This window comes from Hemitrygon akajei, chromosome 15 (assembly GCF_048418815.1).
Source record: "Hemitrygon akajei chromosome 15, sHemAka1.3, whole genome shotgun sequence".
NCBI lineage: Eukaryota > Metazoa > Chordata > Chondrichthyes > Myliobatiformes > Dasyatidae > Hemitrygon > Hemitrygon akajei.
In genome coordinates, this window is record NC_133138.1 from 82,870,871 (window position 1) to 82,885,884 (window position 15,014).

Consider the following 15,014-nt stretch of genomic DNA (forward strand, 5'->3'; position numbering starts at 1 on the left):
GGTAGAAGGAATAAAGGCTAAACTATTTCCAAAATGGGGAGAAAATTCAAAAATCAGAGGTGCAAAGGGACTTGATAATCCTTGTGCAGGATTTCCTAAAAGTTAATTTGCAAGTTGAGTCAGTGGTAAGAAATGCAATGGTAGTATTCATTTCAAGAGGACATGTATATAAGAGCAAAATGTAATGCTGAGGATAAGGCTTTGGAAAGACTAAACTTGGAGTATTGTGAGAAACTTTGGGCCCCTTATAAGAAAAGATATGTAGGCACTGGAAAGAGTTCTACGGAGGTTCGCGACAATGATCCCAGGAATGACAGGGTTAATGTATGTGGAGCATTTGATGAATCTGGGCCTGTACTCAGTACAGTTTAGAAGAATGACAGGGAATGACAGGGGAAAAACCTATCGAATATTGAAAGGCCAAGATAGAGTGGATAATTGCCCTTGTTATCAAGGCAGGATTTGATCAAGTAAGGTATAAAGAAGTGTTGGTACAACTGAAATCAATACACAGCTAAGGGAAACACAGTAATGATGTTGTTATACATTGTATTAATGTAAATGCTAGTGATTAGTTTTCCCAGCTACAGCATCACACCTAGGATGAATCTTCAACAGCTTTATCAATAAGCTTCTTTCCATGGTAAGGTTAGAAATGGGGATGTTTGCTGTTGCTTGCAAATGTTCAATCCCTTTTGCAACTTGTCAACACATGAAGTAGCCCACACCTGCATCCAGCAATCCAATTCAAACATGGACAAATAATAATCATAATTCAGTCTCTATAAGGCCCAATCACTTTTTACAACAAAAGAGAAACTGAAAGCCCACTCTTGATATTGATGAATCTCCAACATCAACATCCTGGGAATCAGCATTGAACAGAAACACAGCTGGTCCAACTCCATAAATGTTGATACACTGCTGAGTGAATCTTGTGATACTACAGATTCTGCCCAATATAAATCTAAATTGTAGGTGTCATCCCAACAACTCTGAAGAATGTCATTAGTCACCCATATAATTGGCACCCAATCACCAGCCCGAAATATTCAAACCCTCTGCCATTGGTGAACTGTGTTGGCAAAATGTTCCATTGCCAAAGTACACTGCAATTATTTGTCACCTGCAAACTCATGTCCTCTACCACAAAGAAGGTCAATGGTAGAAAATACGAGGGAGCATCATCGCCTGCAGGCCTCCAGTCAAAGGAAATCATTACCTTGACTTGGAAATATATTATAGTTCCTGCACCCTCATTGGCCTACATCCCGGAACCCTTTCCCATGAAATATCCGCAGAAGTTAGATACCACCTTCAAGAGCATTTAGCATTAGTGAACTTGCCAGTGATGTCCACTACCCATAAAATTAATAATACCAAAATTTGACTTCCACAGCTCATGACCATGGATGCCACAAAGCATGTGTACATACCCTGGACTGACATAAGTGCCCAGGGATTTATAAAAGCAGCTGTGGAAAGGATAAATAATCACTGGCTCCACAAGGAAAAGGCTCACTCAGGATGCACTGTACATTCTGAAACATGTCTGAAGACAAATGTTTACCCTTTCACTTCTCCCCACATTATAACAATATAGAGTAACAGATCCCACTCATGTGCCCTTATCATTTTCTATGTGTAGTTCCCTGAGGTTAAGATAATATCAGCATTTTTCCTATGTCTAATGGTCTTATGGTCATTGTGGTAAAGCAAACTCAAAATTATTTAATTTTCAACAGAGATTAAAAATTAAAATCAATACTTGATCTTACTCACAAATTTATCTTAATTTACAAAGATCAGTGCCTTTAGTGCCTGGCCTGATATGTCCTCATAATTATCAATAATCTATACTAGCATGGATAGTCTCCCCAATACTCCATCCAGTATGTTAAAGGCTTAGTAAGTACATGGCGTAGAATCTAGATTCAATTTCAAACAGTCTTCTTTCTCAGAAATCATTACTTTGGCCACCATCTTATTTTTCACTAGCTGAAGAGGCAATCAGATGCAAGAGGTACATTCATGCAAATAAAGTCACTACATTAATGACACTCTTCCTAAACTTTAAACATGATATGTTTCTAACTGCTTCTCTAATATTCACCATTAATCCATATTTTCTCGCTCTTTCAGAGGTATTCCATCCATTTATCTCAGGCCTTCTCTGCTGGTGAAAACTAGGTTTTTTTTCTCCCTTCCCCACTTCTGATGAAGGTTCTGAACCTGAAACATTAACCACTTTCTTTCCGCAGATGCTGCTAGCTCAATATATGTTTCCAACATTGTCTCTTTTAAGTTATAACTGAATTTTAACAAGTGTTTGAGTGCTGGAGCTTCTACTGCTGGTTACCAAGGACAAACAACCTCCTCTCTCCCTTGTAAACTAGGTAATTCTTTCATGAGCCAGAAGAGGAGAGCTGTTCCTGAGGATTAGTTCAGGGCCCTAAATTGGATTTAAAATCCGGATTAATAACACACATGAAAATAAAGATTTGATAATTAGACAAGTTGTGAGCAGCAAAGTGTTTGCAAAGGAACGCAGCCGGTTTAAGTAAGTGAAATAGTGACAGATGGGACATAACATGGGGAAGTGCGCTATTATGCACTTTGATGAGAAGACTTTAAAAATACACTTTTCATCTGTGAGAAACTAGCATGAGCAGTATATGGTGAAAAAAGTGTGCTGTTTACAAAATAGACAGCGCAAGCATTTCAGAAGGCATGAGATAGGTTGGCATTTATTATAAGAGGATTGGAACACAACAATAAGAAAGTGATGTTATGATTATATGATACTTTTGTAAGATCACCCTTGGAATAGAGTGCACTATTTTAGTCACTATTTGAAACGTATCCCTCCAAACACAGTCCAAGGACAGCATTGTGGAACAGCTGTGTTCCATTCTCAGGGGTGACCCTGAGCTTCCCATTGCTTACCATTTGAAATCCCTATCACAGTCCCACTCCTGCACTGGTACAATGTGCTGTTCCCTCCTGTACTGGTACAATGTGCTGTTCCCTCCTGCACTGGTACAATGAGCTGTTCCCTCTGCACTGGTACAAAGAGCTGTTCCCTCTGCACTGGTACAAAGAGCTTTTATGCACTGGTACAATGAGCTGTTCCCTCTGCACTGGTACAATGTGCTGTTCCCTCTGCACTGGTACAATGAGCTGTTCCCTCTGCACTGGTACAATGAGCTGTTCCCTCTGCACTGGTACAATGTGCTGTTCCCTCTGCACTGGTACAATGTGCTGTTCCCTCTGCACTGGTACAAAGAGCTGTTCCCTCTGCACTGGTACAAAGAGCTTTTATGCACTGGTACAATGAGCTGTTCCCTCTGCACTGGTACAATGAGCTGTTCCCTCTGCACCGGTACAATGAGCTGTTCCCTCTGCACTGGTACAATGTGCTGTTCCCTCTGCACTGGTACAATGAGTTGTTCCCTCTGCACTGGTACAATGAGCTGTTCCCTCTGCACTGGTACAATGAGCTGTTCCCTCTGCACCGGTACAATGAGCTGTTCCCTCTGCACTGGTACAATGAGCTGTTCCCTCTGCACTGGTACAATGAGCTGTTCCCTCTGCACTGGTACAATGAGCTGTTCCCTCTGCACTGGTACAATGAGCTGTTCCCTCTGCACTGGTACAATGTGCTGTTCCCTCTGCACTGGTACAATGAGCTGTTCCCTCTGCACTGGTACAAAGAGCTATTCCCTCTGCACTGGTACAAAGAGCTTTTATGCACTGGTACAATGAGCTGTTCCCTCTGCACTGGTACAATGAGCTGTTCCCTCTGCACTGGTACAACGAGCTGTTCCCTCTGCACTGGTACAATGAGCTGTTCCCTCTGCACTGGTACAACGAGCTGTTCCCTCTGCACTGGTACAATGAGCTTAACAATCTCATTTTGTCTCCTCAGTTACAAGGAATGGTCTTCAGCCTGAAATGTGCCCTGATCTTCTCAGTACTTACCATACTTTTTTAAAATTTTAGAATTCCAGCATCTGCAGATTTTATTTATTGTAAGGTCATAGAGAGATACAGACTAGAAACAGACCCTTCAGCTCACTGATTCTGTGCTGTCCATCAACCATCCCATCAGTTTATCAGTTGCTGATGTTTGCATTACTGACCATTTTCAGGCAATGAATTGGCAGAATCCACATATGATCCTTTGTCCTGCAAGCATACTTATTTTTCCCTGTCCGAAAACCCATTGCATGAATGAACCCATCTGCATTGTGAATGATACTAGGCTTAAACTAAATCAAGAGTGATCTGATATCAGATTCATTGAGCAGAAACACCTCGTCAGTCTCTACAAGCAATTTGCCCCTCAATTCACTCTCATGGTAACTCGGAGAAACTATTGACATTCTGTGAGTTCAACTGAGTAATATTGAACCCTAAAGTTCCCACAATCTTAGAACATCAAAAAAAAGATTTGATTTTTTCAGCGCCACGTGTGAGGAATTGTAACCATAAATTAAAGAATCTATTATCTGCCCCACAGTTTGGCTGTGATGCACAGAAAACCTCCCTGCAGGATAACCCTTGATTTAACAGTTCTTTAGCCCAGCTCCCAAAGGGAACAAGAGAGCGAAGGGTTACTGCATTTCAATTTTGCTGGAAAAACAGATGTGACAAGCAAGCAAGGCTGATACATTAGTGATGATTAGAAAGGAATATCCTTCACAGATGAGAGAACGCTGGGTGGCAGACCCAGAAGAACAAAGTACAGAAAGAAAATCATTCAGCAGATTGTATGTGGGTTGATGGGAATGAGGTTTAATCTGTCTTTATAATGTCAGCAACAGTTTTCATCCCTCCTCTCCTGAAATTTTTACAGATGTACTGTGAAGAACATTCTAACTGGATTCATGACTGTCTGGTATGGGGTGGGGGGGGGGAGTCACTGTACAGGATCGAAATAAGCTGCAGAAAGTTGTAAACTCAGTCAACTACATCATGGGCAAGAGCCTCCATAGTATCAATGACATCTTCAAGGAGCAATGCCTCAAAAAGATGGCATCCATCTTCAAGGACCCCCATTGCTACCATCAGGGAGGTGGTACAGGAGCCTGAAGGCACACACTTAATGATTCATGGAACAGCTTCTTCCCCTCTGCCATCTGATTTCTGAATGGACATTGAAGCTCACTGCCTCTTCTGCACTGCTTAGTTAGTTCAACCTCTACTTATATATATATATATATATATATATATATATATATATATATTTACTGTGATTCACAGTTTTAAATATAATGTGTTGCAATGTATTGCTGCCACATAACAACAAATTTCATGACATATACGGTGATATTATAGCTGACTCAGATTCTGAAGAGACCACCTCTTCTTTCTGCACTGTAAGAAATTTCAGAGTAAATGTCTATAGGAAGGAGGATTGGTCTAAGGTTTCTTTCTCTTTTGATAAAGGGAACAAAACTTTTAGAAGTTTATAATTTGGCGAAAATATGAGTTTTTTTTATCCCAGCACTGACGTCTCTCAGACCGACTGCAACATCTGCCAGAAATGAAACAAGTATGATCTCTGACATTGATGGGTATATTGACTTTGGAGGTGGCATACCAGCGATTCTGATGGTTCTGAAAGGTTAACTCTGTTCCTTTCTGCAGAGATGCTGCCTAACTTGATGACTGCTTCCATTATATTTTTGCTTTAAAAAGAAACAAAGCAATGCTAGAACTGCATGGTTTAATTGGTCAGAAAGTTGAACAAATCAGGGTTAAAGATTGAAAAGTAAGTTATTTATGATTAATGTAACTGATGGGGGATCTATTGTGTATGGAGCTGGACAACACAGGGAATGAAACAATAACAGAAATTTCTGGGTATATTGAATAGGCCAGACAGTGTCAGTGGAGAGTGCAATATTGTTAACATGTCAAGAAAGTCTTGCAACATTTGCAATGTTCTCCACTGAGGTTCAGGTTCAAAATCAGGAATCAGTCCAGAATGTTAGATAAGAATTGAAAATCAAGATCAACTGAAAATTTTAGAAGTTCATCTTGGTATATATAGTTCAGTAAAGAATTAAGTAGTTGTAGAATTAAGGCAGCTACTGTGAATTAAGTAGGTACAGAATTAAGGGACCGTGACCTATTACTATCTTCCTGTGATGACACAATCTGAATATTTTTAATTTCAACATAACCACAACCTTTCCTGTGTAAGTTTCATCATGAGAATATGTAAGCTCAGTCTTTGGTCAGGAAGTGTTAATGTGTTTGTAGGATTCTGTGAATAATATATGTGAGAGTTATTTTATATGCTTAATGAAAGCTGCAATCCCTTACTTCCACTAAAATCAAACCAAAAGCAGTTGCCTTATGCTGATATCATTACATCAGGCACTGTCTCTTAAAGTGAACACAACAACTCAGTGACTGTGTTTGTGATCAGTTAATAACTCATCAGGGCTGATTGATTAGTTCGCGGCCTAAGGTAGAAGGAGATGAGCTATTAACTTCAAACTTTCTGCACAATCACTCAAAGAGTTGACCTACATGTGTATGTAATGAGAGCTGTATAACTCTTCTCCTTCTACCTTAGGCCACAAACTTATCAATCACCCCTGCTGTGGACACTTTCCGGAGGTCCAAGATCCGTATGCTCCACGACCGCTGGACTAAGTGTGTAAATGTAGGAGGGGACCATGTTGAAAAATAAATGTGCTAGGTTTTCTAAAATTGACTCTTTCTACCTTGGGCCTTAAACTTATCAATCACCCCTCGTATGTAGAACTGTTTCTATTATAAACAATATGTGTCACCTGTCACCCATTACCTACCCTACAGAGCCCCCCTAAACGATCTAGAATTCACCAAAACCAGCTTCGTAGTCTGTCTGGAGCTCCTCAGAGTCTCCTGGCTCAGATCCTATATGCTTTGCTTTGAGTAACTGCAGTGCTTCTGGCTCATCCGGGGTGTGCTGACATGCATGTGGTTATGTCACGATACAGAGGGTACAGTAATGGAACCATCCAGGTCTTGGTCAGTTGGCTTATGGCAATCTACTGAAATAAGTTCAGGCTTATCCTTCCTATGTACAATTAAAGTCTTTTTTCGACATTCCAAAATGTAGAATAAGTCACTGTAAGGGGGCTTAAGGGGGTGTTGATGTGCATCATGGCGGACAAAAATAATCGAGGTAGAACGCAAGTCAACTGGAACCCAAGGGTGCTGTACAGCAAGAAAGGAGGTAGGAATACGTGTAAAAGAATTGAGTTTCCTGAGGAGGGTGAAACACTGCTAAGAGACAGACGGGTCAGTTGTGACACCAGGAATAAAATCACCCGGCACCCATTGCCACTGTCTGTACACCAACTCAGCTGCGGAGAACTGCAGGTCCTTGTTTGGAGCCGTTCTGAATCCCAACAGGACCCTTGGGAGACAATTGTGCCAACTCTCATCTGTCAGGGAGACCCTCAGAGCAGTTGTAAGGAACGGTGGAACTACTCACACAGGCCATTGGACTGCAGGTGACACGCTACGGTGTCATAATGAGTTTGGGACCGCGGCTGGAAGAAATATCAGATGGGGTGCCGAACCGAGTGACCCAGGTATTGATGAACACCCGAGCCATCTCCACAGCTGTCATCGATGCGAGAGGGACAACCTTTGGCCACCTGGTGATATCGTCCACCCTTGTAAGGAGATGCATGAAACCGCTGGGGTGGGTAGGGCAGAGAACCAACCAGGACCACATTGACGTGGTCAAACCATTGCTCAGGAACCTCAAAAGGTGCCGTCGGTGCCCAAACCTGGCCGTTAATTTTTGCCTGCCGATACTCAACAGAGGCTACGTTCCAGTCTCACATCCTTCCTGAGGCCATGCCACACAAACTTTAAAGCAGCCAGTTTCTCTGAAGCCTTCCTGCCCAGATGCAAGAGGCCATGAATAGAGTTTAAAACACTACACCCCTAGTTTGCAGGCACCATGGGATGAGGGCGACTGATTGAGATGTCGCACAGGATAAAAAGTCCTGCGTACCAAAAATTGATGTCAGCCAACCGCAGGCCCATGACTATTGTTTGGTAAGCCTGGATATCTAGGTCGGTAGTTTGGTCAGCTGCCATGCTGGCATATTCAGCTCCATTTTGTAAGACATCGAAAGCAGGCTTTAAGTGGTAATCAGCCACAGCATTATTTTTCCCTTCAATGTGCTGTATGTCAGTATTGAATTCCGAAATATAGGCCATGTGACACTGATGCTGTGCAGACCAAATGTCTGATGCTTCAGCCATTGTATGCACAAGGGACTTGTGGTCAACAAACACTGTGAAATGCTGACCTTCCAGTAGAAAACAAAACTAGCAGATGTCCAGAGAGATTCTGAGAAGCTTGAAGCTTGTGGTTAAATGTGATGTACTATCTCTGGTTGGGGGTTGGCAGAGAGGCCAGCTGAAGAAGGTGAGTGGTTGCCACACGCCTCCACCAAATGTTCATGCACAACACCCAGAGCATAGTCTGAGCCATTGGTAGTGATGGCTTTAGGTGGAAGTGCCAGTAGGGTCATCTTTAAAAGAGCTCATTTGGCGTCATCAATTGCTCTGGTCTTATCAGCTGACCAGTCAAGCATGTGATTAGGGGCATTGCCTTTAAGGACACTAGCACAAGTTCAGCAGCCCACTGAATGAATCGGTGATAGAAATTCACCACACCTAAAAACTCTTGTGGTGCTTTGGTAGTGTGGAGCAGTGCAGAAGTCCATAACAATGATGACTTTTGATGGTAGAGGTGCTGAACCTTCTGTGGAATTGCAGTGGTTGAGAAAGTCAATACCCGAACTGGCACTTAGCGGAGTTAATAATCTGCCCATGTTGGCTTAAGTGTTAAAAAGTTGCTGAGATGTGATAAGTGTTGTGTTTTGGATGCACTGGTGACAAGTAATTTGTCCAGATAAACAAAAAGAAAATCTAAATCTTTTAACACAGACATTAGCCGTTGGAAAGTCTGTGCTGCATTTTGCAGCCCAAGTGGCATACACAGGAACTCAAATAGGCCAAATGGGATTATAACATCAGTTTTAGGAACGTCCTCAGTGCATACAAGCACATGATAATAGCCCCTGACTATCTCCACTTTAGAAAAAATTATTTTTCTGGCTAAACGTGCCAGAAAGCCTTGAATCTGCAGTGGAGGCCTTATTAAGGTAGTGGTAATTGCTGCATGGCTGGCTTAGGGACCACGTGGATGGGTGAAGCCCAAGGTTTATTCTATGTTAGCAAACTCCGACTTCTCACTGGCCATCTTTTATGATTCCAGCCTACGTGCGCGGGTGTGGAAATGTGGTGCTTGACCCCAAACTTTGTGACTGTAGTGGGAAACGTGGGCTTGGTGAGCCTTGTGAATTTGCCCAGCAGGTGAGTGAATTCACATGTGGTGGAACTTACTGGGTACAGGGTAATGACCCAAAGTCCTTTGCAACCACAAGCCGGCAATTGTTAAGATCTCCTAACAGTCCTCTGCTGCACAGAGAATCTGTGCCAAGCAGAGGCTGAGCCCAGACTAAGTCCCACGTGTAGCATAGTCCACAGAAGCAGTGTTTCACAATTGGTGGTGGTGGTTTAGTTAAGTTGCCAGTTGTCATGTCCCATAAGTCTAGATGCTGTTGCCATTGGCAATCTCCAGGGATGGTCCATTGCTGTCTGCCTTATAAACCATGGGTGATGCCGGTAGCCCACTCACTTGAGTGCCCATGTCACACAGGAAGTGTTGACCCTGAAAGGTTGTCTATAATTAACAAAAGACGATCCTAGCAACTGGAAGCCACAGTATTTGCTGATCTTGGATAGCCCAATGCACTGACACTGTCAAAGCTGCACGGCAGTCGGCACTTCTTGGAGTTCGTGCCAAAGCATGCATGTTAAAAACATAGACCCAGCCTGGTCTGGTTCAGCAGAGCATGAGTCTGCTGGAAAGGCTTCTTGAGACAGGGAAAGGAGGAGGAACGATACACCTTCCCCTGGCTGAGTGTAGACTATCAGCAATTTTAGCAAGCTGCCTATAGTCCTTTACAGCTATATTGGGGAGGTGGGATTGGTCTGTGCGAACTGGATCAGGCACTTGTTGCATGGAATTCTTTAAAAAATAAAACAAAGATGGTAATTGCCCAGGAGAGATAGCACGTGGTCCATTAGTTCCGTCAGCAAGGTTGAGCAAGCTGTTTACTGTGTTCAGAGTCAGACCGTGCAAAACTCAGTAGTCGATGAATTTTCACATTGATCACATGCAGGTGGTTCTTCTAGTAGACTTATCACACTGGCTGCAGTAGAACTACTTAGCAATGCTATGACATAGTAAAATTTTGGCATTGTCCATGGTGATTTCTTGCAGCCCGAGTTGGGCTTCCACCTGCACAAACCATGTGGTAGCTTGCAGCTCCCAAAACTCCAGCAGCTTCAAAGCAGCTGTGTTAGTCTACCTGTTGTTGAGCGACTCTGGAATCCTCTGAGAGTCTCAGGGTCACCAATGTAGAATTTTGTCAATACAACATCCCAAAGTTTTTTATGTGCCTTTATCTACTTCCATTTTGAACTAAACCAAAAGATGTCACCTTACACTGATGTCCATATGTCAGACACTGTCTCTTAAAGGAGCACAACTCAATGATGGTGTTTGTGAATTACGTAGAACAGTTTCTGTTATGAATGACATGCGTCACCTGTCAACCATTACATTATCCTACATGTTTTTCCTGCTTACTAAGTTTTGAAATTCGAGCTGCCCAATAGCTTTGTGTATCCACAAGAAGAAACTTGTCCCAAAAGACTGACCTTCATTCAACTCCAGTCTGGGTGGTGAAGTCACTGCGGAATTCTCACCATGCAGTTTGAGCTGGTAATTGGGGTATGAATTGGTAGCTGATCTTACTCCTTGAAAGCTAAGGATTTGAATTTGGATCTAAATCTAATTATATCGCATTAGTATTAGTAATAGTGACCTTCAAGCTAACAGCTTGCTTGGTTTAAGTTAGTGCACAAAATTATGAGGGGCATAAATAGGGTAAATGCCAGCATGCTTTTTGCACTGAAGTTGGGTGAGACTAGAACTGGAGTCATAGGTTAAAGAGACTATGAGAGGAAACTTGTTCACTCAGTGGGTGGAATGAGATGTCAGCTCAAGTGGTGGATGTGATTTCAATTTCAACATTTAAGAAAAGTTCGGATAGGTACATGGATGGGTTATAGGGGGCTATGGTCCAGATGCAGGTCAATAGGACTTGGCAGCTTAAACGATTCTGCATGGACTAGATGAGCCAAAGGGCCAGTTTCTGGGCTGTAGTTTTCTATGATTCTATGTCTCTAATAATGTATTTTACAAGATGATTTACGTAAATGTTTTACTGGTCGAGCAAAAATGTGATTGCAGGCCAAATAAAGGGTTGACTTTAAATTGATCTCAGAAAGGACTTTGTAAACCACTTGGTTTAAATGGTAAAACTATAACCACTCCTTACCGTATAGAGTTGTTTCCAGATGTTACCCCATTCCCTCAGTGTGGTGGTGACCTCCTGCACCAATGGCATTTCAGCAGAGGAAACATTTTCCATATTTCTGGAAGGAAACATGTGATGTAGAGAATAAACAACTGCAGACTGCAGAGATAACCATCTGTTAGTGACAATTTCCACTTTTCAAAACTCTATGCAAAATTAACTGGTCTATCTTAGCAGCTTCAACACAAAGAATTACATGGAATTAAGTGGAACTTAGAGCACCAAAATGTAACTTAGTCTAGTTGCTCTTTGTCACATTGGCCTTGTCCCACACCTGTCACCAATATCTATCAGCCCATCTAGGATGTCCATTTTGTTAACTTGCTGCTGTTTTAATTGAATTTGAAAATCCATAGAGCATCATTTAACATTTGGAAGGTCTTTGTTTAGATGCTAGGGCCCATGTTAATGTACAGTAGATCTGAGATCAAATAATGCCAATGCTGATAATATAACATGCAAAGTTCTGAGGAAGGGTCCATCGCATCCACTGTGTGTAGTTTCTGTTTTATCTGCAGCTGCTGCCACATCCACTCCCCGCCTCCAAAGCCGGGTGCTTTCGTTTCATTCTGAAATCAAAGTTTTTGAGTTAACTAAGGTCGAGCTATGCTGGAGGATAAAGAAGGTTATTTCACTGGAAAGCCTGCAATTATTGACAACACAGTGTAGACTCAGTGTCTTTTTATTGCCTCCTGTACTTCATCTTTTTTTCTATTCTAACTTTCAACTATTTTAATATATCCAACGAATTGCCTAATTTGTTTTAAATTGTCAGTAATAGCTAATTGTATTGGATGTTCTTTTTAGAATGATCAGTCACAAGGAATATTTAGCACTCATTTCAAGCTCCTACCTTGAACAGCCTGAGGTTTTTATGCATAAACTTCAGCAATTCTCCTCAGTTGTTCTTTCAACATCTACATGCCTTTGGCAAGAACTGGCCCGATGCACATCACAACAAGTTATCATCACAAGGTCCCCTCCAAACTTATCTTCAGTACCATTTGGTTTTGTCTCAATCATTCTCTCTTTACTTCAAAATAAGATAGTCCTGTAATCCCTTTATTAGAGATGCCACATTGTTTCATCTTCATTTACATTCCTTTTCCCATATGTTGCTCTGCACACTGTTAGGGCTTATTCTGGAATTATGCAATATAGTAAATATTAATTTCAACAGCTGTCAGTCTTCAGATCTGAATGTGTATTGTAGGTTGAGTTTAAAATGCAGCTCTGAATGATGGTGTTGTTGGAGATGCTATCTGGGATTGATTGCAAACCAGGAAACGCGTATTGACCTGCAATGTCTGTATATGCATGAATGCAACTCAGAGACAACAGTGATTAGCATTCATTCTGGGTGTCTGGAGTATTGGTGTGAATATTTAGGTGTTTGAAAATTATATGTCATTCAAAGGAATCTTTATGGATGCATTGTAACAATAGAATTGCCCTGCTATTATCTTTGATCTTTAGCATATCAAATGTCATGCAATATTGGATCCGTGAGCCTCTTCTAAGAGTATCTCCAGTATGATGACTGCTTGTGTACTGAATAAAGACTCCGATATCATTGGTTTTGGTGTCTCTTGGTGACTTTGTTCACAGTCACAGCATACACCATGGCCTCAACTTTTCACCATGGTGATGATTTTGTTCAATATTGTCATGGCATTCTTACCATAACATGACTTTAGTTTTTAATTTAGAGGATGACTTGAAGCCTGTAGTGTCTGTCTGGAGCATTAGAATACATTTGGTGCTTGTTTCCAATCAAGGCACCAAAACTTATAAGTGGTTACTGTATATTGTGGTTATGTTATTGGACTAGTAAGCACAGACAAATGACTTTGATTAATGGAAAGGAGTTTAACTCCAAATCCAAGCAATTAAAAGTGGAATTGAAAATTTATTATCAGTTATAGTGTTGTCAGAACTCCCAACCCTGTAAGCTGTTGACTTTTCAATGCCCCCTGAAACAACCTTGTAAATCGTTTTGGGGCAAGAAGAGATACACAATAAATTATTTACTTGCTGACAACATATCCCTTAGCTAAATAAATCCAACTTGTCAGGTTCAGTTCCATTATGAATTGGATGGACACTGCTCAATGTACTTCAAAGTTAGACAATGCAACCAGTAGATAGTGATGATTTCCCATGCTTCTATCTAATTGCATCCACAACTGTACAGAACTACAGTTTAAATCCCCTTTGTAACTCTTCGATAAAAGACACTACTCTGCAATCAACTTATCTGATGCAGGTCCAAGGCTCCAAGCAAAAGGAAATGGAACCAGAATGTAAATTACCATGACCTATTGCAGTTTAAATATTATGCATTTGCACCAGTATTTACAACACACTACCTTGCTACCAGCAGGTTAAGTTCAAGCTTAAACAAACAGAACTAGGATAGCCATGCACACATTATAACTACAGGAACAGGTCAGAAGTTAGTAACTCTACAGTGAATAATTCAGACCATAATCACCAAACTTGGTCACCTATCTCCATGGACCAAATCAGGAGTATGATTGTATCTTCCACACTTACTACATGGTCCATGTCAGGAGTGTGATGGAATAGTCTATACTCACCACATGGTCCATGTCAGGAGTGTGATGGAATAGTTTATAATTACCACATGGTCCATGTCAGGAGTGTGATGGAATAGTCTATACTTACTACATTGTCCATGTCAGGAGTGTGATGCAATAGTCTATACTTACCACATGGTCTATGTCAGGAGTGGGATCGAATAGTCTATACTTACTACATTGTCCATGTCAGGAGTGTGATGGAATACTCTACAGTTACCTGGATGAGTTCAGATTCGCCAACATTCAAGGTCATATCCATCTGCGTGAAAAAGCACCTGATCTGCATCCATTCACTCTCTCCACCATAAACACACAGTCGCAACAGTCTGTACTATTTACAGGGTGCTCCTGAGACAGCACCTTTGCAACTTCCATCAGCTGGCAGGAAAGTGGTAGCAAACAAACTGGGACACACCCAGCTGGTAGTTGCTCTCCGAGCCACACACCATCCTGACTTGGAAAGAATATTGTTACCGTCCCTGGCTGAAAATCCTGGAACATTCTCTCTAACAGCATTGTGTGGCATCTACACCTCAAGGAATGCAGCAGTCAAGACAGCAGCTTAACACTACCTTATAAGAGCAACTCAGAAACTAAATGTTGGCTCAGCCTGTGAAGCCTCTATCCTTTGAATAAATACCCAAAAAAACAAAGGTTAAGGGTGATTTTAGAAGACTTCAGTTTTAATCCATACCCTCTTTTCTCAATGACAGCTTCTTTGACATGCACGAATGATGCTGGAAACACACCCTGCAAAATAAACAGAATCTCCATTAGCAGATGCCATCACTGATTTCCATGCTAGAATTTTTTTTAGATTATCTGGAGATTTTTTAGATGTCTCTACATTACTATAATCATTCAAACATTTGTC

At 41.5% G+C, this 15,014-nt stretch overlaps 1 protein-coding gene across 1 annotated transcript in view; it reads right to left on the minus strand.

The window, feature by feature from the left end:
• Window positions 1–15,014, minus strand: part of LOC140739509 (dedicator of cytokinesis protein 2-like) — a 651,201-nt gene that overhangs the window by 555,093 nt on the left and 81,094 nt on the right. Inside the window, exons 4-5 of the mRNA XM_073067873.1 lie at window positions 14,835–14,890; window positions 11,499–11,595 (exon numbers count right to left, since the gene is read on the minus strand). Of these exons, the coding sequence (XP_072923974.1) occupies window positions 11,499–11,595; window positions 14,835–14,890 (153 nt within the window). The remainder of the gene's footprint in view (window positions 1–11,498; window positions 11,596–14,834; window positions 14,891–15,014) is intronic.